The following is a 22381-nucleotide window of genomic DNA, read 5'->3' on the forward strand; positions in this document are numbered from 1 at the left end:
CTTCCCAGGTGCTCCCAGCAGGAGATGGGAAATCTGCACCCCAAAAGTCATCCCGCCCAAGGAGTAAAGAGAGGTTGTTGCACTCTAGCTGCCTGAAATTTTTATTGAATAAAAGCTCTGGATACAGAGGAATTTTTCAGCCTGGGAGCCGCTCCCAGCTCTCCAGCCCTGCCGGGAGCAGGAAGCGTGCTGGAAGGCTGTTGTGCCAGCAAGGAGGTTTCTTCCTGCCTTCCCAAGGGTTCATCGCCCATGTCTGCACCTCCCCCCGCGCTCACGCTGTTCCCTACGACTTGCTGACTGCAGGTTCACAGCCCGGCTCAGTAATTTGCTCTGTAAACTGACCCCACCCTACCAGGCCGAGCCCAGCCCACGGAGGAGGGGTTTGTGCGTGGCAGTGGGTGCCCAGACCCAGGGCCGTGGGGCAGAGCTGCCCGCTCTGATCCCAGGGAATGCCCATGCCATGGGGACACATGTGCTGCTGTACCGCTGCTCAGGTGCCACCACCCTGCCCCAGCCCTGCCAGGGCTGAAGCTACAACCGTGTCCTGTGCTTTCCTGGCCAAGCTGCCCCCGTGGGGCAGAGGCAGCGTGGTGCCTGCTGCAGCCTCCTGGGAGAGAAGGGCCTCCCTGCCCTCCTCACCTCCTGTCCTGCCCACTCCAAAGCAGCCCTGCGTGGGAAGGGAAAGGAGCAGGAATCCTGAGTGAGCCCTCCATTTCCCAGCACTGAGCACCAAGCTGCTGGAGAGACCAGCAGCTTTACCTGTACTGGGGAACTTCCCCACTGAGGAAGGGGTGAGGTGTCAAACACATCGCAGCTGCTCCTCAGGGACAAGACACTATGGACAATCCAGGACTAATGAAAGACAAGTAAGTAGAAATCAAGTTCCAAGGAGACCCTGTGCAAGCAGGGGGGCTGCAAGGGGAGACCCAGCTCGCTCTGGGAAGTTCAGGTCAGCACCAAGCCCTCAGTGCTGGCTCCGCTTGCGGTACAGGTACGCGTTGCTCACCTGGTTCATGATAACCAGGCTGGTGACGAGGGGACACAGCATGGCGAGGTACCACGAGGCACCGGTCACCGTGGTGGTGAACCAGAGGGAGCACATGCCCAACATCAGGCTGGCACAGCCCAGCAGGTAGCCCACCAGCCCTGAGGTTGCGTGGTACAGCTTCAGCTTGGCCAGCGTCCAGTTCTTCATCAGCTTGGGGTAGAGCAGGAGCACGCCCCCGGCGCACTGCCCGCCGGCGTACAGCACGGCCAGCAGCCCCGTCAGCCCGTGCCAGGTGACAAAGTGGCCTTTGCCGTTCAGGTGCTTGTTGTAGGTAATGATTCCCAGCCCCAGGAGCGCGCAGAGCAGGGCGAGCAGCTGCAGGGCCCAGTGCGCCCGCACTCGGACCTTGCGGGAGAAGGAGCGCAGCAGCGAGGTCTCCGGGGAGAAGATCAGCAGCGCTTCCGTCATCAGGAACGAGAACTGCGGGGCAGAGGGCAGCGAGATTGGCACCGGCCAAACGCCCCTGCGCTGGGGCTCCCGGGGCTCGGCACCCACCGCCCGGGGCTCCCGGGGCTCCCGGGGCTCGGCACCCACCGCCCGGGGCTCCCGGGGCTCCCGGGGCTCGGCACCCACCGCCCGGGGCTCCCGCGGCTCCCGGGGCTCGGCACCCACCGCCCGGGGCTCCGCCAGCGCGGCCCCTGCCTGTCGCACGGCAGCGGGGCGGTGGCCGGGGCGGCGGCACTTACCGCGAGGGCCATGAGCAACGGGTGCCAGGAGAAGAGACCTGGAAGGGAAGCGCAGGGTGAGGTGAGCTGAGACATCCGGCCCTCCCAGCGCCCCCAGCCCCTCCGGCACTCACTGGATCCGGGCCGCGCCAGCACGGCCACAGCGGCGGGGAATCCCAGCGCCACGAGGTGCGCGGCGGCGCCGGCGGCCACGCGCAGCGAGCGATACAGGCGGGACTCGGTCTCGGCCGTCAGGGCCATGTTGGCCGGCCGGGCGGAACCGCCGCCGCCGACATGGCCGGGCCGCGGCGCGGGCTCCGATTGGCTGAGATGGACTGTCCGTCAGCACTAAGGCCCGCCCCCTCGCGCTGCACTGCCTCTGAGTGGCGGGAAGGGCTGTCGCTCAATATGAGAGCCCGCCCCCGCCGCGCTGCCGTGTGATTCAGCGGGAGCGACGCTACGGTGGCCGGCGGGGCTGGGGCCGGGCTGTGGGCAGCTCCGCGTCCCGCCATGGGTGGCCGCATCGAGTGCGTGTTCTTCAGCGAGTTCCACCCCACCCTGGGGCCCAAAATCACCTACCAGGTGCGGGACGAGCGGCCCAGGACCCGCAGCGGCTGCCCGCGGCGGGGTGGGGCTGGGACTGGGCCGTGGGGCAGGGGACACGGGGTGGTGGTGGGTGCTCCCCGGAGAGCGGCGGGGCTCGGCTGGAACGGAGCCTCCTGTGCCACCGCAGGTCCCCGAGGACTTCATCTCCCGGGAGCTGTTTGATACCATCCAGGTGTATGTCATCACGAAGCCCGAGCTGCAGAACAAGCTGATCACCGTGTGAGTGCGGGCAGAGCTCCGGGCCTGCCCCGGGCAGCCGCTGTCCCGCCGGGCGCGGTGCGGAGCACAGCTCGGTGCTGTGGCAGTGCCAGCGCGCTGGGCTCCTGGCCCCGTGGCCAGCAGGGTCACTGCGGTGCCCCCAGGTACCCGTGCAGAGGGTGGGTGGGCACATTTTGGAGGTGGCTGGTGCTGCATCTGTTGCTCCACCAGCCTTAAATACAGGAAAGTCAGATCAGTCAGGAGAGCTGTGCTGGTTTCAAAAGGAGTCTGTTTCCTTTTCTGAGGGCTGACTTTACCCCCTGCCCTCCTTCTTCACACTGTGATTTGCACTCTGAGCTTGTAGGGCTTAGACATCATTTTTTCCTACAATATAAAGAAGCCCCTACCTCCAGAGTCGACTGGGAACCATCCTTGTAGGGGACTCGAGCCTTCCTGAGGGCGTAGATGCAGGTCACAGGTGTCTCCCCGCAGGACGGCCATGGAGAAGAAGCTGATCGGCTGCCCCGTGTGCATCGAGCACAAGAAGTACAGCCGGAATGCTCTGCTCTTCAACCTGGGCTTTGTGTGCGACGCCAGAGCCAAGGCCTGCGCGCTGGAGCCCATTGTGAAGAAGCTGGCTGGCTACCTCACCACCCTCGAGGTGAGGCTGCCTCCTGATCCACCCCACACAGCGTGGGCACCGCAGTAGTGTCCTGGAGCATGTTGGGGGGCACTGCTGGGACAGGGGCTGGTTTTACAGTGAGGAGAGGATTGTGCTGGTTTCCTACAGATCACTTCAGTTTTAAAGGAGAACAGGATCTGGGCTCCTGTAGCCAGTAATCCAGTGGGGAGGAGCTGACTTGACTTTCTTCTCTCTTCAGCTGGAAAGTGGATTCATCTCCAATGAGGAGAGTAAACAGAAGCTGGTTCCCATCATGACCATCCTGCTGGAGGAGCTGAATGCCAAAGGGAAGTGCACACTGCCCATAGGTATGGCCAGGACAGTGCAGTGCTAGGAGACAGCTGGGCCATTCCCTGCCCAGGCTGGCTCTGTCCTGTTTCCAGCAGCTCCCTGCCTGTCTTTGCTTGGAGCTGGGGGTGCCTGAGCCTGCCTTGCCTGGCTCCAAGGGATGGATGGGATGGGGTTAAGGGTTGCAAACACCTTGTTCTGTGTGGCATTGTGGTGTCCTGGGATTGATGGTTGCCAGCTCCTGAGGGAGAACTGTTTTCCATGGAGATTGAGCCTTCCCCTTTTCCTGGGCAGATGAGTCAAACACCATCCACCTGAAGGTGATTGAGCAGCGCCCAGACCCCCCCATCGTGCAGGAGTACGATGTCCCTGTCTTCACCCAAGACAAGGATGACTTCTTCAACTCCCAGTGGGATCTCACCACACAGCAGGTCTGTGTGCTTGACGCTTTGAAGGGGATCTGTTTCCAGACCGTCGGGGGAGTTGGGCTGTCCTGGAGATAACCACGTTAATGAGCACGGTTTGGTGCTGCCCTCATCTTGTGCTTGGGCCTGTGAGCAGATCATTCACCAGCACAAGGTTAAAGGTTAAAGGGCCCCTGAAGGTGGACCCTGCCCATCCCAGGTGCTCCCCGATGCAAAGGAGCTGCTTGGGCTTCAGGGTGGTGCCTCACTGCTCTCTGCCCTTTAATTAAACTCTTGCCTCCTGCCCTCCCAGATCCTGCCCTACATTGATGGATTTCGGCACGTCCAGAAGATTTCGGCAGAAGCCGATGTGGAGCTGAACTTGGTGCGCATCGCTGTGCAGAACCTGCTGTGAGTGCCTGGAGGGGCTGGACAGCCCGAGGAGGGGGGTGGGTGCTGCCAGAGAGCGCCTCTTACCTTTTCCTGTCCATCTGCAGGTACTACGGGGTTGTCACACTTGTCTCCATACTCCAGGTGGGTCAAGCCACAGTGCCTGGGGCTGTGAGCAGGATTTGGGCAGTGGCTGTGCCATCAGGGTGGCTGTGGAGGGGAACAGCAGGCTTGGAGTGGGTCAGGCCTGTCTCTCAGAGCCACAGCTGAGCAGAGCTGGTTTTCCATCACCCTCCAGTACTCCAATGTCTACTGCACCACGCCGAAGGTCCAGGACCTAGTGGATGACAAGTGCCTCCAGGAAGAGTGTCTGTCTTATGTCACCAAACAAGGTACAGTGACCCTACCTGTGGATGCTGGCCCAAGCAGGGGGACAGGGCAGCTGACTGGTGACTTGTCCTTGCAGGGCACAAACGAGCCAGCCTCAGGGACGTCTTCCAGCTGTATTGTGGGCTGAGCCCTGGCACCACCGTGCGAGACCTCATCTCCCGCTACACCCTGCAGCTCCAGAGGGTGGATGAGAGGTCAGAGCCCTCCTGATCGGTCCCTGAGGGCAGTGGTGGCACTGGGGGTGGCAGAGAGAGTGAGCAGGAAGTACTCAACCCCTGTGTAGTGTAGGAAACATGACGCAGTGGTGGGGCACATGGAACAGATGGGACTGTAGGCAGCTGGGCCATTTGGCACCTGAGCATTGTGGCCCCAGTCTCTTCCGTCCTCATCTGCAGGCGACTTATCCAGTTTGGTTTGATGAAGGGCCTTATCCGGCGGCTCCAGAAATACCCAGTCAAGGTGGCCCGGGACGAGCGGAGCCACCCAGCCCGGCTGTACACGGGCTGCCACAGCTACGACGAGATCTGCTGCAAGACCGGTACGGATCTGTAGGACCCATACGATCCCCTGCTCTGTGTGGGCCCCAGGGCTGATGGCAGACTCAGGAATGTCTGCCTGCCCACAGCTGTGCACTGGTACTGGACTCTCACCCCTTTGGGAGCCTTCAGACTGTGGGGAGGGGACTCTGTGGAGGGTGCTGTGGGCCAGGCTCTTCTCCAAGCCAGGCTGCCAAGCCCATGCTGCCAGGGGCAGGGCTTGGGGACTCTACCCAGTCCTGTGACACCGCTGCCAGGCACCCCACTCACACCCTATTAACACCCTGCTCTCTTACTCCCCAGGCATGAGTTACAAGGAGCTGGATGAGCGCCTGGAGAACGACCCCAACATCATCGTGTGCTGGAAGTGACGCAGCGATGGCCCTCACTAGAGCTGTGTCCCGCAGCATCCCCTGTGTGTCCCCCGTTGTCCCCCGCCCCGGTGTCCCCGGAGCGCCCCGCTGGCTGCGGCCACTCCTCCGCGCCGCCAGGGGGCGCCAGAGGCCGCCCCTCGCCGCTGCCGCAGCCGGCCCGCAGCGAGTCCTCCGCGCCGCCAGGGGGCGGTAGCGGCGGCGCCGTTGCCACAGCGACGCGGACGCCATGGCCGCCGTGCCCGAGCCGCTGCCGCCCGCCGAAGCCGAGGCGTTTGTGCGGGCCCTGCAGGGCACCGAGCTGCGGGACATCGGCGGGCAGGGGTGCGGGGACACGGCGATGGGGTGTCCCCGGGGTGTCTGGGGTGGGGAGAACATGAAAGAGGCTTTAAGTTTGGGGGTGTCCCCTTCGAGGTTGTTGGAGGACAGGAGGGGACCCAGTTCTGGGGCCTTCCCAGGGTTTACGGTGGGCGTAAGGAGGGGTCCTCAGAAGGTTTAGGGTAGAGAGGAGTCCTGGTTTTGAAGTTACCCCACAGGGTCGGGGTGGGGTGAGAGAAGGGGCTGCAATTCTGGAGTGTTCCTGGAAGGACTGGGAGAGATTGGAGGGCCCAGGGTGAGGAAGGGTCCCAGATCTGAGGGTCTGTGAGGGTAGGGGTGGTGGAGAGGCTCCCCCTGGTTCTGTGGTGTCCCCAGTGAGGGTGTTAGTGAGGGCAGGGCTGCCCCAATGGAGCTGTGGCCCCAGGCTCCAAGCACAGTGTGGGGTTGGGGGTTACAGGGCAGGTTTCCCTGCACGAGGGGCCCTTGCTGAGCCTGTGGCCAGAGGTCTGTGGCACTCATGTCCTCGCTGGCTGCCCCACAGATGGCTTCGGCAGCACGAGTATGTGGAGAAGCTGAACATGCACGGCATCCTGAGTGCCTCAGCAGGCCAGGAGCAGCTCCTCACCGAGCTGCTGGTCACCCATGCCAAGGTGAGCCTCCCTGGGTGCAGCAGTGATCCCCTCGCTGGGCCTTCAGCCTCCAGCTGGGCTTGTCCTGTGGGCAATGTGCAATTTTGGAATAAAATGTCGAAGAATCTGTTGTGTCTCTGGAAAGGATGTTTGACTGGTGGTGTGCCAGTTTTGTTTTTTTTTAAAAATTAAAGGTCAGGCTGTGGTATTTCTGGTGTCTGGTTTCTCTCTTGGAGGTGGATTTTGCCTCCTTCATCCACCGGCCCCTCCGGCTGCAGATCTCTGATGTGTGTCTGAGGTGTCCCAGCCCCAGGGCGTGAGATTGCCTGGACCTGTGCAGCTCCTTGGGGTCACCTTCCATCTCTGCAGCCCCAGGAGGTCTGCCCTGTTGTGAGAAGCTGCTTGCTTCTGAGCTGGAAGAATACAGAGTGCTCCCCAAGGCCACCCTCCTCCCTGGGCGACTCCAGTGTGGCTGACCATTAGCAACAAACTGGTTCCCCCTGCAGCACTGCTCTGAAAGGCTTCACTTCCCCATCCCTTCCCTGTCTAGATTCCTGTTCTCATTGGGGAGCTGATCTCTGTGGAGATCTGGAAGCACAAGATCTTTCCCATGCTGTGCCGGCTGGAGGACTTCAAGCCGAGAAGCACCTTCCCCATCTACGTGGTGGTGAGTAGAGGGGATGGTGGGAAAGAGCCTGCAGATGGGTCAGGCACAGCTGTGCTTGAAAATAAATGTCACCCTGAAGGTCTCAGAGCTGAGGTTTTGCATCTCACCAGGCTGAGGTGGGCAGTAGGACACAGTGGGAGGTGCCTGGTTTCCCAAAGCCTTTGCAAGCCCGTGCCCTTGCCCCCAGGAGGGGCAGGGTCTCACTCCCAGGAAAGCTTGGCTTTGTGGAGAGCTGTCCCCTCTCTCATCCTGCACAGGGGCTTGCAGGAGCTGCTGGGTGGAGCAAAAGCCATTCCTGGAGGCAGCTGTGCTCGTGGCTTGTGGTTCCCAGTGCTGCCCCTGCTCCCAGGCAGTGATACCTCTGGGGTATTTTCCCCCCTCTGAGCACTGTTTTTCTCTAGCCAGAGGCTCTCCAGAGTTATGTGCCTCTGGACTAACAAAAATGTGGCTTTTTCTTGCTGAGTTCCTGAGACCAGTGGTCCCTTGGGCCATTCTTGGCAAGGGAATGATCTCCTGATCTGAGCTTCCTTGCAGAGGGATGCAGCCTTTGACCTAAGAGAAATCTGCATGAGGTTTGGAAGTTTTAACCCATTTTCAGTCCAAGGTAACACTTTTCAGGGGGCAAGGTGGTGTCTTCCCTGAGCAGCTGATTGCCCCAGGGCAAGCATCCCATAGTTCCCAGTCACGGACAAGGCTGTCTGTCCCAGTCCCAGGGCCCAGGAGAAGCACAGCCATGCACAGCACTGTCCCAGCTCAGGCACTGGCTCTGTGCTGGTGCCAGAGCCTCCAGCTTGCCCAAGGGCAGTGGTTGTCCTGCCCCTGCAGCACAGGCAGAGCCTTGAAGAGCCCTGCCTGCTGGGGAGTGTGGCTCTCCATTGGCATGTTGGAGTATCACAGGCATGTCAGCATAAATATTAATATGAACTGCATGAACTGGAGTTGTTTTGAAGGTCGCATCACTTGTATTTTTCTCTTGGACTAGTATTTGGCCACAACTACATAAGCAGCTTCTCAGAAGAGCCCTTTTCCCTGTCCTAGTGCCCATGTTCCTGGTGCTGCTCCACCGTTACCTCACTCTTGCCATTCTCCTCCCACAGCTGCATCACGAAGCCTCCATCATCAACCTCCTGGAGACAGTGTTCTTTTACAAGGTGAGACAGGTTCAGCTTTCCTCAGATGGAAAGCCCCTGGGGGTGGAAGACTGTGGGGACTGACCCTGTGTGAAACCTTTGTGGTTGTGAAGGAGATCTGTGAGTCAGCAGAGGACAGCATTCTGGATTTGATTGATTACTGCCACCGCAAGCTGATTCTGCTGGCAGCTCGGAGCACCAAGGCACAAGCAGTGACCTCAGCAGAGCTTCGTGCTGAGCATCTGGCCAGCCCCTCATCCATGCAGGTGAGGAGGAAGTCCTGTAGCTCCCTGGGGACGTGTGTGGTGAAGAATGTGGGCAGCCTGCAGAGGGAGGCACGTGGGAGGCCTTTTCGTGGGTTGCAACCCTGGCACCTCCTGCCCACCTCAGAGGGTGTCTGGTGCTTCTCTGTGCCTGTGGCTGCATCCACCTCCCTCTACTCTGCTGCCTGGCTTCTGCCCTCTCTGGCACCAGTGCCAGCCTGAGGCTGCCTGCAGGACATGCTCAGAGCTCTGCGGTGGGACATGCTGGAGAGTTGATGGGAAAAATATTCAGTAGAGGGGTTTGGCCCTTTGCTGTTGCTCTTGGAAACTGTGTGGATATCTCTCCCTGAAGTTTGGGAAGCCACCCTAGGTCAGGCTGCCACTATTTCCAGCCAGGGTTAACCATGAGAGAGTTCTCCTAACAATCAGGAATTGTCCTCATGTGCTTCCCCCAGCTTCCTTTATTCTCTGAGAAATACCTCCTCTGAGCTGGCCTGGGCCAGCAGCAATCCCAGAGCTTTCCCAGTCAGGTGTTCCCAGGCTGACACATGCACACACCTTCCCAGAGCAGGAACTGTCATTGCCTTTGGTGCTTCTCAGCACCTGGAACTGCACATCAGGAGGAGTATCTGGAAGAACAGGGTTAAAGGGAGAGCCTGAACCTCCCCTTGCCTCCATCCTTTGGCTTGTTGCCCAAGCACATACTTCTCTTTCAGAAAGGGGAAGGAAGTGGAGGGATCTGGAGCACAATAGGGATGTTTTCCAGGAAATGTTTTCCCAGCTGGGGAGGGGAAGGGGTGTCTCTGTTACTGCTTTGACACGAACTTAAAATCCCAGACCTTTTCTAGCCAATAGGATTCTCAAAAGCACTCATCTCCCAGGGAGCCTGGTTTCCTCTGATTCATTCCAGCCTCTCCTGGCTCTGTGTACAATAACCCCTGTGAAAAAGCTGTTCCTGCCATCTCCTGTGTTGTGGAGCCTGCTGTCCTTCGGAACTGTGTACAGTGGTAATCCCCGTTCTGTTGTCCCCTTGAAGCACAGGCAAAAGATAATCCCTGTTTCAAGGCAGCAGAGATGAGGTCTGGATACAAGGAGGAGCTGTAGGACAAACCTCACTAGGGCAGTTTGGAGAGGGAGGGGGCAGGGAAGAGCCCACAAGATTCGCTTACTTGTGGGGCACCAGCGCAGGGAGCACAGAGTTGCTTACCACAGGAATCTGGAAGGCAACTGTTGCAGTGGCTCTTTGGAGAAATACAAGAAGCTGAGGTCAGTGCTCTGCACACCAAATCTGAGCTGCATCTGGGACTGGAGAGAAGCTCTGCTTGAGCCAGAGAGAAGGACTTGGCACCTCTCAGAATGGCCCTCCCCGTGGTCTCGAAAGAGGCTGAGTCAGAGGGTGGTCAAGCTGTCATGGGGGATGAGTGGAGTGTCTGTGCTGAGGTGGGAAGGAGGCTGGGTGGCTGGAGAGCATGGCACAGCTGTGGGCTGGAATAACCACAGGCAGATATTCTAGTTGGCTGATCCCAAGCTGGAGAGAAGAGGCAGATCCAGGAGGGGTGGACACAGGACTGCAGCTGCACCAGGGCCAAGTTTCTCCCTCCTCCTCCTCTAGTTCCTCTGCTGATTGTGCAGCTCCCCCTCCTTCAACCCTCTCAGGTCTCCGCAGGGCCACGAGTCACAAGATAGTCCCAGAAAGAGAGAGGCAAAATTTGGGACCATGCTCTTTCAGGGGGTGATCTTGTACAGGAGCAGTGCAGCCAGTAGCTACCCACAACCTGTTAGAGGCAGGGACATGAAGGAAGAGCAACTGAGGGCTGCAAGCACTTCTGTGGCTGTGCTGGCAAACAGGCAGTGCTGGCACAGTTGAGAGAAGAAACTATTTTTCAAGGCTGTTTTCCTACCCAGACTGTGGTTACCACTGCAGTCAACAGCCTGCCTCCCTGTAGCTCCTGGGAAATGAGGCCTGAAATCCCAAGGCTGATCCTGTCCCTCCACAGGAGCTGCAGAAGCAGGCAGAGATGATGGAGTTTGAGATTTCCCTGAAGGCCCTGTCTGTGCTACGGTTCATCACTGACCAGGTGGACAGGTAGGTGCCCAGGAGCAGCAGAGGATGTGCCCAGCTCTCCAGATGGGATTCCTGTGGGGTCACAGTGGGTGCCTGGACCCCTTTCAGCAGCTGGCTATGTCCCCAGTGGCAGTGGCACTGTGCCCTGGGAGGCAAACACAGCAGCACTCCACCCTGCTCCATGGTACTTCTGGGAACTCAGATCATTGTTTCTTTCCTGCCTCTCCCAGCTGCCTCAGGGAGCATTGTAGATACAAATTCTGGCATTAATCTGTGAGTGCCTTTTCTCCCTTCTGTCATATCTCCAGTCTGCCCCTGGGTGCACTGACACGGATGCTGAACACCCACAACCTGCCCTGCCTCCTTGTTGAGCTGGTGGAGCATTGCCCCTGGAGCTGCTGGGAAGCAGGTATGGATCATATCCCATGGTCTCTGGGGCACCATGGTGGTGTGCTGGGATGTGCATCCAGGGAGGGATCTGCTGTAGGAGCCCTTGCAGAGCTGTTCCCCCTTTATCCTCCCCTCCAGCTCCTCAGTGCTCCCTGCCTGAAGCTGTTCAGCTCAGAGCAGCTGCAGCACAGCTGGGCTGGGGGCCCAGCAGTGCTCCCAAAAGCTGATCCTCACACAGGGCTGGGTCTCTTCTGAGTGATCACAGCCAGCACTGGAGTGTAGCACCTCTGCCAGCCTCACGTGCTCCTCTGAGGAGTCTTCTGGACACAGAAAGACCAGAGTGCCTGTCCCAGCTTCTCTGCACCTTTTGGGGCAGCACTCACTAGAGCCAGACGTGGTCTCTCCCAGGCAGTAAACATTGCTCTGATTCTGCTGCTGGTCCCTGAGCTTCACTCTTGCCAAAGGCCCAGGATCAGGCTGTGCCCATTGTCCCCCACCCTTCAGCCAGCCAGGCCCCCCCAGCCTCCCACTGCCTGCCCTGTGGTGGGGCACAGCCTGGGGCGTGGGAGCCTGCGCTGCCCCAGCCCTGCACCGGGGGTCACAGCACGGGCAGAGCAGGAAGAGCTCTGGGAAGCACGTGGCTGTGCCTGCTGAGAGCAGCCCAGCTGGATACGGGAGCTTTCCTCCTTCCTCCAGCCATGAAACACATCCCTTCTCCCTGCCTGTGTGCTTGGGGTGTGAGAAGGAGCTTTGATCCAGGGCCCTGAGGGAGGGACTGGAAAGAGACGAGCACAAAGGCATTTCCAGGCTGTGCAGATGCAGGGTCACATCCTGCTCCGTCCCCCAGAGCCACACAGTAGCTGTTGGAGCTGTCATATCTGTTATATTCATGCTGCTTCTGGCTTTGCCTGGCAGAGGAAACTCGAGAAGAGTGGCCATACATACCCCAAGATGGGTCTCTCCAGCCACCCTGTTGTTGCAGCATGGGCTGCCCCACTTCCCACCAGTGTTCTAGACTCCTGGCCAAGTACAGAAGGAGATGTCTTGGGAATCTTTCTGTTCCTGCCACAGCACTATTGGTTTAAGACATGTCCTTTCTGCTTTTCATGGTCTAATATTTTGCCTCAATACCAAGTAGGCTGCTATGTGGAGCAAAGAGTGGGGAAACTGAGGCAGGCAGAAGCAGAGGGTGAAGCGAGGCAGTGAGTACAGGCCGGCATCCCCTCTCTGAGCTGTCTTCCCTCAGGCAGCACTTGTGTCTCTCTGGTTCCTCTGTCCCTCAGGCAAGCTCAAGAAGTTCGAGAATGGCACATGGCATGTGGTGCCCGCTGAGGACCAGGTGAAGATGACCAAACTCGATGGGCAGGTGTGGCTTGCCCTGCTCAACCTCCTGCTCAGTCCCGAGTGCCAGCGCAAATACCGCTTTGATGGCTTCAACAGGAGCCAGCTCCTCAAGGTAGGACCCAGCAGCACGAAGGCCCTGGGCCCTCACCAGTGCTGGGCACCTCCAGATATCTGTTCCCATCCTCACTGTGAGCTCCAAGGAGCCAGAGGTGGGAGAACAGCAGATCTGTCACTGTAGCCATCAGCAGCAAAGCTTGTGTTTGTGCATGCACCTCGTGAGACCCCCATTGGTCTCTTGGCCACTGCCCCTCAAATCCCTCTCTTGCCCTGCTGCATCCCCAGCTCTGACTCCCTTGTCCTGACCTCTCTCCGTTCACTCTTCTCTCCCCCTCCGTGGCCACAGCTCCGTGCATTTCTGACAGATGTCCTCATTGACCAGCTGCCCAACCTGGTGGAGATGCAGAGATTTCTGAGTTACCTCGCAGTGACAGAACCTGCTCCCCCCAAAAAGGATCTCATCCTGGAGCAGGTATCCCATGGCTTTACCTTCACCTGTACAGACACTCTGGTTTAAGCCTTATAGCTCCCTACCCCTTTTTTCTTCCACCAAGCTCAGCTCTGGAATGATGATGCCCTGGAAAAGCAGCCAAGTACCCATTTCAGTTATGCCCTTACTGCCAGCAAAGCTGCCTGTGGCTGATGTGAGAGCCTTGTCCTGCCCTGCAGTGGCCAAGCAATCACATCTAAAGGCATAAATGCTGGGTTATAAACGGCTCTCCAGGTCACACTGAGCCCCTGGGATGGCAGCTGGGATGGCAAACTGGTTTGTTTTGACAATTAACTCTTCATTTGACATTTATCATTGCTTTCCTGTTGAATTCTGGACTCCCCAGGGAAGTCCCCTTTTACAGCCCTGGTCTGAGGCTGTTTGGCACACTGTGTACAGAGGGACATGATGATGGAGTCTGGAGTTAAACTGGTCCCAGCTGGTGTCTGGGCCTTTGGGAGTTAGGCCATGAAGCTCTTTAAACAACCAAGACGTTCTTGGGGGTTTTAATCCATGCAATGGTAATCTCTGGAGAAAAGTGTTTTTATGTGTTTCTACTGCCTTCTTACGAGCTGAGGGGAGAAACTGAGTGTGGGGGCAGATCTGCAGAGTCTGCTGAGGAGAACTGGGAGCACAGAGGCTCTTCGCCACTGCCAGAGGCTCCCACACCGCTTCCTGGAGGAGATGGGTATGTTGGGCAGTGGCTGGCTGGGCTGTCCCCAGTGGGAGCATGCTGTCCCCATTGCAGCTGGCTGTGTGGCCTGGGAGGAGGGTGATGTGCCCTGTCAGAGGTAGCTGTGGCTGAGCTGGGGGCATGGCCCAGGCTGGGAGCTGGAGCTGGGGGAGCTGCAGACTGGCAAGCTGAGGTGTTGGGGCTGGGGATGGCAGCAGGGCAGAGATGGACATGGATTCATGCCACGTGCCTTGACTGCCAGTGTGTTGGTGGCTCAGTGACAGGCAGCTGCCACGCTGGGGACCTGCTCCAGCCCTCACCCAGGCTGCTGTCCTTCTCCATAACTCTGCTTTTGTGCCTGTGCTGCTCCTGCCCCTGCCAAGGGCTGGGGGTGAGCACGGGGAGCACAGCAGGAAGCACAGACATGGGCTCCCTTCTCTGCCCAGAGAGTGGTGAACTCACTCCTTGTTGCTGAGCCAAGCTAAGGAAAGGCCTTTTTCCATTTGGCTGCTCCCAGAGCAGCCTCCTCCCCTTCCTTGGCTATTTTTACTCTGCTGGAGAAGGCAGCGCTGTTTGAAGCGGCATCATCCACTCCAGAGCCGGAGTTCAGCGCGCTGCTCTTGGCCGAGACGTTTCCTTTTGCGCTGGCCAGCCCTTCCCCGGGTGTTCATCCTCAGGGACGTGACGAGCGGAAAAATCTGCTCAGACAAACGGCTCTGGAGCGTGGGGTTCACGCTGCTGCCACACACAGGGTGCTGAGGTCCCAGGGCTTTCTTTTCAGCAGCCCAGGCCTCAAGGCTGAATACTCATTCCCAGCTGGACACCAAAGGTCTTGCCTTGTTTCACCTCAATGCCCACTGCCCACTTCCATTCCCCTCCTGCTTCCAAAAGCACACCCTGACACCCTCTGCACCTCTGCCTGCCCTCCTGGAGGGCCATGCTTCTTGTGCCCAGGGCTGGCTGCCTTCTCCCCAAACCACAGCACCTTTTTAGGCTGTTAGCACCTCTTCCCCTGCCCTGCCTCTCCCATCAGGTTCCTGTCATCTGGGACCATATCCTCAAGAAAAACTCGGGGAAGTGGGAGGCCATTGCCAAGCACCAGGTGAAGCATGCCTTCAGCCCCACTGAGGAGGAGTTGAAGCTCCAGGCACGAAGGTGAGGCCCTGGTATGCAGAGTGCCCGGGGGGGGCAGTATCCCTACTAGCAGGGCTGGAGCTCAGCACTGGGGGGACAGAGAGGTCTGTGGCCCTGGCTGGAGATGTCCCCTCAGTGGCAGGGTGCAACGGGGACAGTTCACTGCCGGTCAGCAGTTCCCTGTAAGCAGCCTCAGCCCTCTCTGCCTGCACAGGTGGGCACAGACCTACAGCCTGGACATGATGGAGGCTCTGGCCCCTGACAAGCCCCGCTGCAGGGTGTGTGGTGCAGAAGCAGCCAAGCGCTGCTCTCGCTGCCGGAACGAGTGGTACTGCACACGGTAAGGCAGCCCTGCCACCCCCTTGGGGCCCCTGCAGCCCCCCCGGGCCCCCCTGCAGCCCCTCAGTGCTCCCCAGAGCACCACAGATCTCACTGCAGAATGCTGTGGGAGGGCCAAGGAAAGCCAGGGGTCCCACCACTGCTCAGAACCACTAGCTCTCTGCTGACCACGTACCTCTCCAAATCTTATTGGGAGGCTGATGTGCTGGGCTGCTGGTGGAGGAGGTGTTACTGGGGGTTGTGTTGCAGCTGTAAGGTGCTGAGCTGCCTCTGCCCACAGTGACAGCAGTGACAGGCTGGGTTTTCCATGGTGACACTGTTTCCCTCCTCTCCACCTTGGTGGAAAGCACCCATGACCCTGTGGGTGCAGGTGACAGGCTAGGATGTGGCAGCTGGGATGGTGGCAGTAAATTAAATCTCTGGTCCTGAACCATCTGGCAAGGTCTGGCATTAAACCTTCTTAACCCCTAGGACTAGGGCCACATCCAGCCCCCTCTTGATCTCGTGCTGGGCTATATCAGCTCTCCCCCAGCTTCCAGAGGGGTATGGTGCTGCAGTTTGTCATTCTTGCTGCTCTGATGCCAAGGATAGATGTGGTTCCACTGCCCCTGACAGCAGCTTCCCCCTCTGCAGGGCATGCCAGATCCAGCACTGGCAGAAGCACAAGCCTGCCTGCAACCTGATGGCCGAGGTGCTGAGGAGTGTGGATGACCTGTAAGAGAAGTGGTGTCTGGCATCTGGCCTGTGGCTCAGAGAGGCAGAGATTCCCCCGGTGTGCAGCCCACTGCTGGAAAGAAGCTGGAAAAGTCCCTTTCTGCCTCCCAGCCCCAGGCAGCACTAGCCAGGGGTCAGCCTCTCCTCTCCCACCACCCCACCATGCTGCCTTCTCCAATAAACCTTCTTGTGCATCCCACAGCTGCTTGGTTTCTGCTTTCTCTCTCCCTAGCTGAAGATGATAAGCTGCTTCCTCCCCTCCTTTCCACACAGTGAGAGGCGTGTGTCCATTTTCCCCTCTGCAAGAAAAGAAATCCCAGAGAAACCAAAAAAGCCTATAAGGTTGTGGTTACCTTACTGCAGCTGGGGCGGGGAGTGAGAAGGCCTCTGTTGTACCATCGTTAGAGCAGCGTGCGGAGCAGAGGATGTGGTTTGCATGAGCATCTTGCTGTGAGAAAGAGTTTCTTGGGTATTTGTCATCTCCCACCTTGCAGGGACGATTCACCCCATTTCCTCTCCCTTGATGTGAAGGGAGCACAAGGGCTTGGCCCCCTGCCCACCAGCATTACCAGTAAACAGGGTTTACTGGTGGGGTGCCTTGGGGTGCATCCCCACCTCGCACTGGTCAGCAGCTGCTGCCAAAGGGCTGGAGCCTTGGTCTGAGCACAGCTGCGAAAGGTTGGCCATGTCCTTTTCCTGATGGGGTTCCGGACAATCCCTGACACATAAAAACAGGCTTTGCACCCAGGCTGAGGCTGCAGGAGCCACGACAGCAGGCCGGAAACCATCTCGGTCCAGCTGCAGCCTCGGCTGAGCAGCCCATGCTCGGAGCTCAATAAACTCCTCACCCCAAACCCAGGCTGCACGTCCAGGGCTGCAGCCAGCAGGAGCAGGAACGCTCTCCGTAGATCTCCGTCTGCTTCTCACCCGCTGCCAGAGGTGCTTCCAGCCCCTTCCTCACTGGGAAGCTGAGGCAGGAGCGCAGTTTGTCCTGCTCCTGCGAGAAGAGGCAGAGAGAGCGGAGCGGCTGTAGCGGGCCCCCCCTTCCCCCGCGGCGGCTCCGGGAACCTCATCCCCGCCTCTAGCCCGCCCCGCCGGGCTCGCCGGGACTGGAGTTGGCGATCGGGAGCCCGGGGCATTACGCCGTTCCCCCTACCTCTCCGCCTCAGTTTCCCCGCGGTGCCCGATCGGGGCGGCCCCTCCCGGTCCCCGCCCCGGCCCCGGCCCCGGCCCGGTGCCGGCCCCCGCCCCGGAGCCGAGCAGCGCCCGCGGCCGCCGGGCCATGGAGCTCATCGAGCTGCGGGATCTGCAGCCCGAGCCGCGGCCGGGCCGGGGCCGCCTGGAACGAGCCAACGCGCTGCGCATCAGCCCTGCCCGCCGGCCCGGCCCCGGAGCGCATCCTGACCCGCGGCTGACGGCGGCACCGGGCGCCGGGCACCGCTTCGAGCCGCGGCGCCGCGGGCTGCACACCTGGTGCGATCTCTGCGGGGACTTCGTCTGGGGCGGCGGCAGGAAGAGCCTCCAGTGCCGCCGTGAGTACCGCGCCGCGCCCCGGGCCCCCGCACCCCCGCCGCCGGGCATCCCGGCACCTGGCACCCCCGCCAGGCACCGGGCACCCTGCCACTCGGCTTCCTCAGCACCGGGCACCCCCAGCGAGCGCCGGATATCCCGCCACCGGGCATCCGCACCACCGGGCACCCTCACCACTGGGCACTCCCACCGGGCACCGGGCATCCCACTAACCGGGCACCCCTACAGGACACCGAGCATCCTCGTAGTGGGCCCCCTCACTGAGCACCAGCCGTCCCACCACTGGGCACAGGCATCCCGGCACCGGGCACTCCCACCAGGCACCGAACATCCCGGCACCGGGCTGGGTACAGCCATCTCAATAGCAATTGCCCCCACCAGGCATCCTGGTGCCAGGCACTTCCATTAAGTTGGACATCGCCATTCTGGGCAGTTGCACCAGGCACTGGGCCTCTGGGCACCAGGAACTGCCACCAAACACATCAGGCACTGGGCAGCCCCGTACAGAGCACCCTCACCTGGCACCACACATCCCTGTACTGGGTACCCACACTGGGCATCCCGCCACACAGGGCATTCCAGTAATGGACAGCCACACGGGTGCCCATACTGGGCATCCCAGTACCAGGCACTGGGCATCCCATGCTGGCCAGCCCAGCAGGGAGCACAGGCACAGCGTCAGCCAGGACATGGCACAGTGCTGTGTCCCATGCTGACGCTGCCGCTGCGCCCCTGGGCACAGCATGAGCAGACAGCTGATACTGTCACCATGTGCCAGCCCTTGTCCCACCACGCACCAGTGCCCTGGCACCCAGGTTGTGCACAGCGGTGACACTGCTCCTGTCTCTGTCCCCAGACTGCAGCTTCACCTGCCACTACCGGTGCCGGGCCCTGGTGCGGCTGGACTGCAGTGGCCCCCCAGGTGCTGGTGACGAGGATGATGGCAACGAGCAGGTGTTGGAGAAGGACACCAACGTGGTAGGGCCTGGGCCCGTCTGAGGGAGAGCTTGGGCAGGGGGTGGCAAACCTGTGGGCTCTGCTGGGCTGGGGGGACTATGCTGGGCTGTGCCATGTGAGGCCATGTCATGGCATGCCAGGCTGTGCCATGCCAGGCTGTGCCAAGCCTTGCTGGGCTGGGCCGGGCTTAGCTGAACTGTGTGAGGCTGACATGCCAGGCTGTGCTGTGCTATGCCATGCCAGGCTGCACCATTCCAGGCTATGCTGTGCCATGCTGGGCTGTACTGGACTGTGCTGTGCCATGTCGGGCTGTGCTGTGCCAAGTCAGGCTGTGCTGTGCCCTGGCGAGCTGTGTCGTGCCCGTGCCGCGTTGTCCGCACAGCACCGTGCGGAGCCGAGCCGAGCCGAGCTCAGCCGGGGCAAAGCCGTGTCCGGGCGGGCGCGGGTGAAGTCACCGCCGGAAGCGGGGCCGCCGCGCCGCCCCCGGCCCGCGTCACCCCATGGCCGGGGCGGGGCAGGGACGGGGACCGCGCTGAGCCGGGACCGGGGCAGGGCGCGGTAGACGCCGAGCCGAACCGAGCCGGACAGGAGCGCGATAGGGACCGGGCTGAGCCGGGCCGGGACCGGGACCGCGACAGGGACCGGGCTGAGCCGAGCGGGACGGCGATAGGAACCGTGCGAAGCTGAGCCGGGACTGAGAGTGGGACCGGGTGGAGCTGATCTGGGACTGAGACCGGGACCGGGCGGAGCCGAGTCAGGACTGAGACCGGGACCGCGCGGAGCCGAGCCGCGATAGGGACCGGGACCGAGCAGAGCCGAACCGGGCCAAGGGCCGGGCTGAGCGGAGCCGGGCCAAGGACCGGGAGCGGGCTGAGCCGAACCGGGAGCGGACCGAGCCGGGCCCCGGCCCGGGGGCCGGCCGGGCTGGCGCGGGGCCGGGTGTGCCCGTGTGCCCGCCGGCCCGGCGGGGCTGCGGGGCGGGCGGGCCGGGCCGTGCCCTCCGCCACCGCCGCCGTGCCCGTGGCCGGGCCGGGGGCCGACGGGGCCGGGGGCTGCGGGGCGGCGGCGCTGGCCCTGCGGCGGGGCGGCGCGGGGGGTACGGGGGGCAGCACGGCCAGCAGCGGCTACTGCAGCCAGGAGGATTCCGACTCCGAGCCCGAGCTCTTCTACACCGCCCGCACCTCCCTCGGCCGCCGCCCGCGCCGCCGCCAGGTCGGTCCCGGGCCGTGACGTCAGGGGGGATACGGGTGACGTCATCGGGAGCGCATTCCCCCTACCTGGGTGCTGGGGAGCAGGCGAGGGTGGGCTCGGTGCTTGGGGAAAACTAGATGTGTGGGTGGTCTTTTCTTGAGGCGAGCTTGGCCCTCCCGTGGGGTAGGAGTGGGGTCAAGCACGGCCGTGCCGTGGGACACGGTGGCCCCGTCCGGTTGGATGTGGGGTGAGCGAGGCACCGTGGGGCGAGTGGGGTTTCGCTGCTTGGCACGGGCACCCCAAGATCCCTCAGGGCTGAAGCTGCTCCCAGCTTTGGGGGTGCGGGAACAAACTCTCCAAGCAGCTTCACAGCTGTTCCCATCGTGCAGGCACCCCCGCAGGGTCCGGCAGTGCCTGCATGCTGTGGGGCGGACATGCATGTGTCGGGGCTGGAACCCCTCGGTGCCGTGGGGACACGTGCAGCGCTGTGTGGCAGCTCCGCGTAAATACTCATTAGTGGTGGCAGGGACGCCGAGCCGGGACGCTCGGTCCCCCGTGTGCGGGGCCAGCACTTTGAAGTGGGGTGCCGGCGGCAAGGGCGGGCTGCACCCCCAGCCCGGCCCTCTTGCCTCAAATCTCAGGGCGTCCCCCGCGGGGGCAGAGCCTGCCCAGACGCCCTGGTGCCGGGCTGGCGGCTGCCGGCGCTCTGCCTTGGGGACGCCTCTCTGATCTGGGGTGCCGGGAGGGGACGCTCGGCTCCGGGTGTCCTCGCAGTGCGTTCACACGGCCCTGCAGCCCCAGGGACGGGCGCCTGGGGGGCGGCCGGTGCCGGTGTCCCCGGAGCAGGGCTGGGGCGGCGGTGAGCTCAGCTGTGCGTCCCCGGCACAGCACAGCTCAGCGCCAGCCGGGCTGATGCAACCCCGCGCAACCGCCCGCGCATCTGCCGGGGCTGCGGGGTGGGCTGGGGACCGCCGGGACACCGAGGCAGGCGGGACGGTCCCTCCCGATCTCAGTGCCGCTCAACCCGGCTGCTGTTCACGCAGGATGAGCCCAGCGAGTGGGAGAAGACAGAGCTGGACCAGGCGCAGGTGGAGCAGCGGATCAAGGAGTACAACAGCCAGATCAACAGCAACCTGTTCATGAGCCTGGTATGGGGTCGGCACAGGGCCGGGGGGTCACGGTGCCCTGCCCCGACCCCACTCACCCCTCACCGGTGTCTCGTAGAACAAGGACGGCTCCTACACTGGCTTCATCAAGGTGCAGCTGAAGCTGGTTCGCCCTGTCTCGGTGCCGGCCACCAAGCGGGTCCCCTCCCTGCAGGCGGGGCGGCCGCACCCCCAGGGGGTGAAGCGCCGCACGTCCTTCTACCTGCCCAAGGGGACCGTCAAGCACCTGCACATCCTCTCGCACACCCGTGCCAGCGAGGTCATCGACGCCCTCCTCCGCAAGTTCACCGTCATCGACAACCCCCGAAAGTTCGCCCTCTTCGAGAGGTCTGAGAAGGATGAGCAAGGTAGTGCCGCAGGGTGACCCTGTCCTCACAGTGGTGGCCGTGTCCCAATATTGTCAGTGTCCCCTGGGTGGTGGCAGTTCCATGGTGGTGATGTCCCCAGGGTCCCTCATGGTGGCAGAGCATCCCCATGGCAGTGGTGGCCCCGTAGTGGCAGGGTCCCCCATGGTGGCCATATCATGGCAGTGGTGACAATAGTGACAGCTTTCCTTAGGTAGCAGCACCTCCTTGGTGGCGGCATCCTGTAGCAGCAGTATTCCCCTTTGGTGACAGTGTCACCCGTCACTGGGGGATGTGTCCCCCATGGCAGCCAGCAGTGGTGTCCCCTGTAGTGGTGATGTTCCGGTAGCAGCAGCATCCCTGTGGCAGCAGTGATGTCCCCATAGCGGCAGTGTCCCCACGACAGTGTCCCCATAGTGGCAGTGTCCCCGCGGTGACACGTGGCCACCATTGCAGTGTACCTGCGGAAGCTGGGTGACGACGAGCAGCCCCTGCGGCTGCGGCTGCTGGCCGGCCCTAGCGAGAAGGTGCTGAGTTTCATCCTGAAGGAGAACGAGACCGGAGAGGTGAACGTGAGTGCAGGGACGGGGAGGGGGCCGGCACCCGCATTGCCCGGGGAGGTGGCCGTGGGGGGACGCTCCCGGTCCCCGTTGCGATGGCAGCCCTCGTGCCTGCAGTGGGACGCCTTCACGCTGCCGGAGCTGCACAACTTCCTGCTGATCCTGCAGCGGGAGGAGGAGGAGCACGTGCGGCGGCTGCGGCACCGCTACGCGCGCTGCCGCCAGAAGATGCAGGAGGCGCTGGCCACGCGCACGCCGGGGTGACCGCGACACGTGACCGCGACACGTGCGCCCGAGGCCGCCAGTGTAGCAGGAGCCTCGCCCGCCGGCGGGTGGGGACACCAGGGAGGGGGGTGGAACGGGGCACCACGGACCCACCGGGCTGTCACAGCCCCCATGGGGCTGGCCCAGAGAGTGAGGGTTCCTGGTGGGAGCGAGAGCGAGTGTCACCCGCGAGTGGGTGTCCCCAGGGAGCGTGTGTCCTGGGGGGAACGAGTGTACCCTGGGGGATTGGGTGTCCCCAAGAGAGCGTGTGTCACCTGGGGGATTGCGTGTCCCCAGGGGAGTGGGTGTCCCCCAGAGAGCATGTGTCCTGGGGGGAGCAAGTGTCACCTGGGGGATTGTGTGTCCCCAGGAGAGTGAGTGATATGGGGGGAGCGAGTGTCCCCGGAGAAGTGAGTGTCCCTGGGAAGAGCAGGGCATCAATCACCAATAAAGGCATCTTGGTGACGAGGCCTGGTGTGCGGTGTGTCCTTGGCGGGGCGGGCTGGGCTGGGGAGGGACAGGACGGGAACTCTCCTGGCTATCGGGGTGTGCTCGCACGTGGTGCGGGCGGCGGCGAC

General features: G+C 61.8%; 4 protein-coding genes across 7 annotated transcripts; 3 read left to right on the forward strand and 1 right to left on the reverse strand.

The window, feature by feature from the left end:
* Window positions 1-77: 77 nt before the first annotated feature.
* On the reverse strand, window positions 78-2084 carry LOC131582303 (transmembrane reductase CYB561D2). Its single transcript, XM_058845301.1, has 3 exons — window positions 1848-2084; window positions 1735-1772; window positions 78-1468 (listed from the first exon to the last, which is right to left on the reverse strand). The coding sequence occupies exons 1-3, from the start codon at window positions 1972-1974 to the stop codon at window positions 965-967; spliced, it is 669 nt and encodes a 222-aa protein (XP_058701284.1). The 5' UTR covers window positions 1975-2084; the 3' UTR covers window positions 78-964.
* A 78-nt stretch (window positions 2085-2162) lies between these two features.
* Window positions 2163-5781, forward strand: NPRL2 (NPR2 like, GATOR1 complex subunit). 2 transcript variants are annotated; one of them, XM_058845296.1, is made up of 11 exons: window positions 2165-2295; window positions 2447-2538; window positions 3010-3178; window positions 3399-3507; window positions 3782-3918; window positions 4205-4302; window positions 4389-4425; window positions 4580-4673; window positions 4748-4865; window positions 5067-5209; window positions 5511-5781. In XM_058845296.1, exons 1-11 carry the CDS (start codon window positions 2224-2226, stop codon window positions 5576-5578), a joined length of 1137 nt encoding a protein of 378 aa, XP_058701279.1. In that variant the 5' UTR covers window positions 2165-2223; the 3' UTR covers window positions 5579-5781. The 2 variants fall into 2 exon arrangements, with proteins under 2 accessions (XP_058701280.1, XP_058701279.1); XM_058845297.1 differs by lacking the exon at window positions 2447-2538 and having other exon boundaries at window positions 2163-2295; window positions 5511-5780.
* Window positions 5764-16442, forward strand: ZMYND10 (zinc finger MYND-type containing 10). 3 transcript variants are annotated; one of them, XM_058845294.1, is made up of 12 exons: window positions 5764-5902; window positions 6438-6546; window positions 7076-7192; window positions 8290-8343; window positions 8436-8588; window positions 10583-10671; window positions 10959-11059; window positions 12324-12496; window positions 12788-12913; window positions 14638-14759; window positions 14953-15078; window positions 15711-16442. In XM_058845294.1, exons 1-12 carry the CDS (start codon window positions 5808-5810, stop codon window positions 15793-15795), a joined length of 1350 nt encoding a protein of 449 aa, XP_058701277.1. In that variant the 5' UTR covers window positions 5764-5807; the 3' UTR covers window positions 15796-16442. The 3 variants fall into 3 exon arrangements, 2 of the variants coding, with proteins under 2 accessions (XP_058701277.1, XP_058701278.1); XM_058845295.1 differs by lacking the exon at window positions 15711-16442 and adding an exon at window positions 13504-13619; XR_009278310.1 differs by lacking the exon at window positions 15711-16442 and having other exon boundaries at window positions 13504-14759; window positions 14953-14979.
* A 488-nt stretch (window positions 16443-16930) lies between these two features.
* On the forward strand, window positions 16931-22266 carry RASSF1 (Ras association domain family member 1). The gene is made up of 6 exons (XM_058845300.1): window positions 16931-17323; window positions 18178-18299; window positions 20513-20617; window positions 20694-20982; window positions 21436-21551; window positions 21657-22266. Exons 1-6 carry the CDS (start codon window positions 17074-17076, stop codon window positions 21801-21803), a joined length of 1029 nt encoding a protein of 342 aa, XP_058701283.1. The 5' UTR covers window positions 16931-17073; the 3' UTR covers window positions 21804-22266.
* The last annotated feature ends 115 nt before the right edge of the window (window positions 22267-22381 follow it).

Source organism: Poecile atricapillus, chromosome 9, assembly GCF_030490865.1.
Source record: "Poecile atricapillus isolate bPoeAtr1 chromosome 9, bPoeAtr1.hap1, whole genome shotgun sequence".
NCBI classification, from domain to species: Eukaryota; Metazoa; Chordata; class Aves; order Passeriformes; family Paridae; genus Poecile; species Poecile atricapillus.

Excerpts from the sequence above, each read along its gene's own strand:
- LOC131582303 (XM_058845301.1), bottom strand. The coding sequence starts at position 1,974 with ATGGCCCTGACGGCCGAGACCGAGTCCCGCCTGTATCGCTCGCTGCGC. Across the intron at positions 1,773-1,847 it reads GCTGGCGCGGCCCGGATCCA|GTCTCTTCTCCTGGCACCCG; the intron begins GTGAGTGCCGGA and ends CTTCCCTTCCAG. Across the intron at positions 1,469-1,734 it reads CGTTGCTCATGGCCCTCGCG|TTCTCGTTCCTGATGACGGA; the intron begins GTAAGTGCCGCC and ends TCTGCCCCGCAG.
- NPRL2 (XM_058845296.1), top strand. The coding sequence starts at position 2,224 with ATGGGTGGCCGCATCGAGTGCGTGTTCTTCAGCGAGTTCCACCCCACC. Across the intron at positions 4,426-4,579 it reads CACTTGTCTCCATACTCCAG|TACTCCAATGTCTACTGCAC; the intron begins GTGGGTCAAGCC and ends ATCACCCTCCAG. Across the intron at positions 4,674-4,747 it reads GTCTTATGTCACCAAACAAG|GGCACAAACGAGCCAGCCTC; the intron begins GTACAGTGACCC and ends TTGTCCTTGCAG.
- ZMYND10 (XM_058845294.1), top strand. The coding sequence starts at position 5,808 with ATGGCCGCCGTGCCCGAGCCGCTGCCGCCCGCCGAAGCCGAGGCGTTT. Across the intron at positions 10,672-10,958 it reads ATCACTGACCAGGTGGACAG|TCTGCCCCTGGGTGCACTGA; the intron begins GTAGGTGCCCAG and ends TCATATCTCCAG. Across the intron at positions 11,060-12,323 it reads CTGGAGCTGCTGGGAAGCAG|GCAAGCTCAAGAAGTTCGAG; the intron begins GTATGGATCATA and ends TCTGTCCCTCAG.
- RASSF1 (XM_058845300.1), top strand. The coding sequence starts at position 17,074 with ATGGAGCTCATCGAGCTGCGGGATCTGCAGCCCGAGCCGCGGCCGGGC. Across the intron at positions 17,324-18,177 it reads GAAGAGCCTCCAGTGCCGCC|ACTGCAGCTTCACCTGCCAC; the intron begins GTGAGTACCGCG and ends CTCTGTCCCCAG. Across the intron at positions 18,300-20,512 it reads TGGAGAAGGACACCAACGTG|GATGAGCCCAGCGAGTGGGA; the intron begins GTAGGGCCTGGG and ends CTGTTCACGCAG.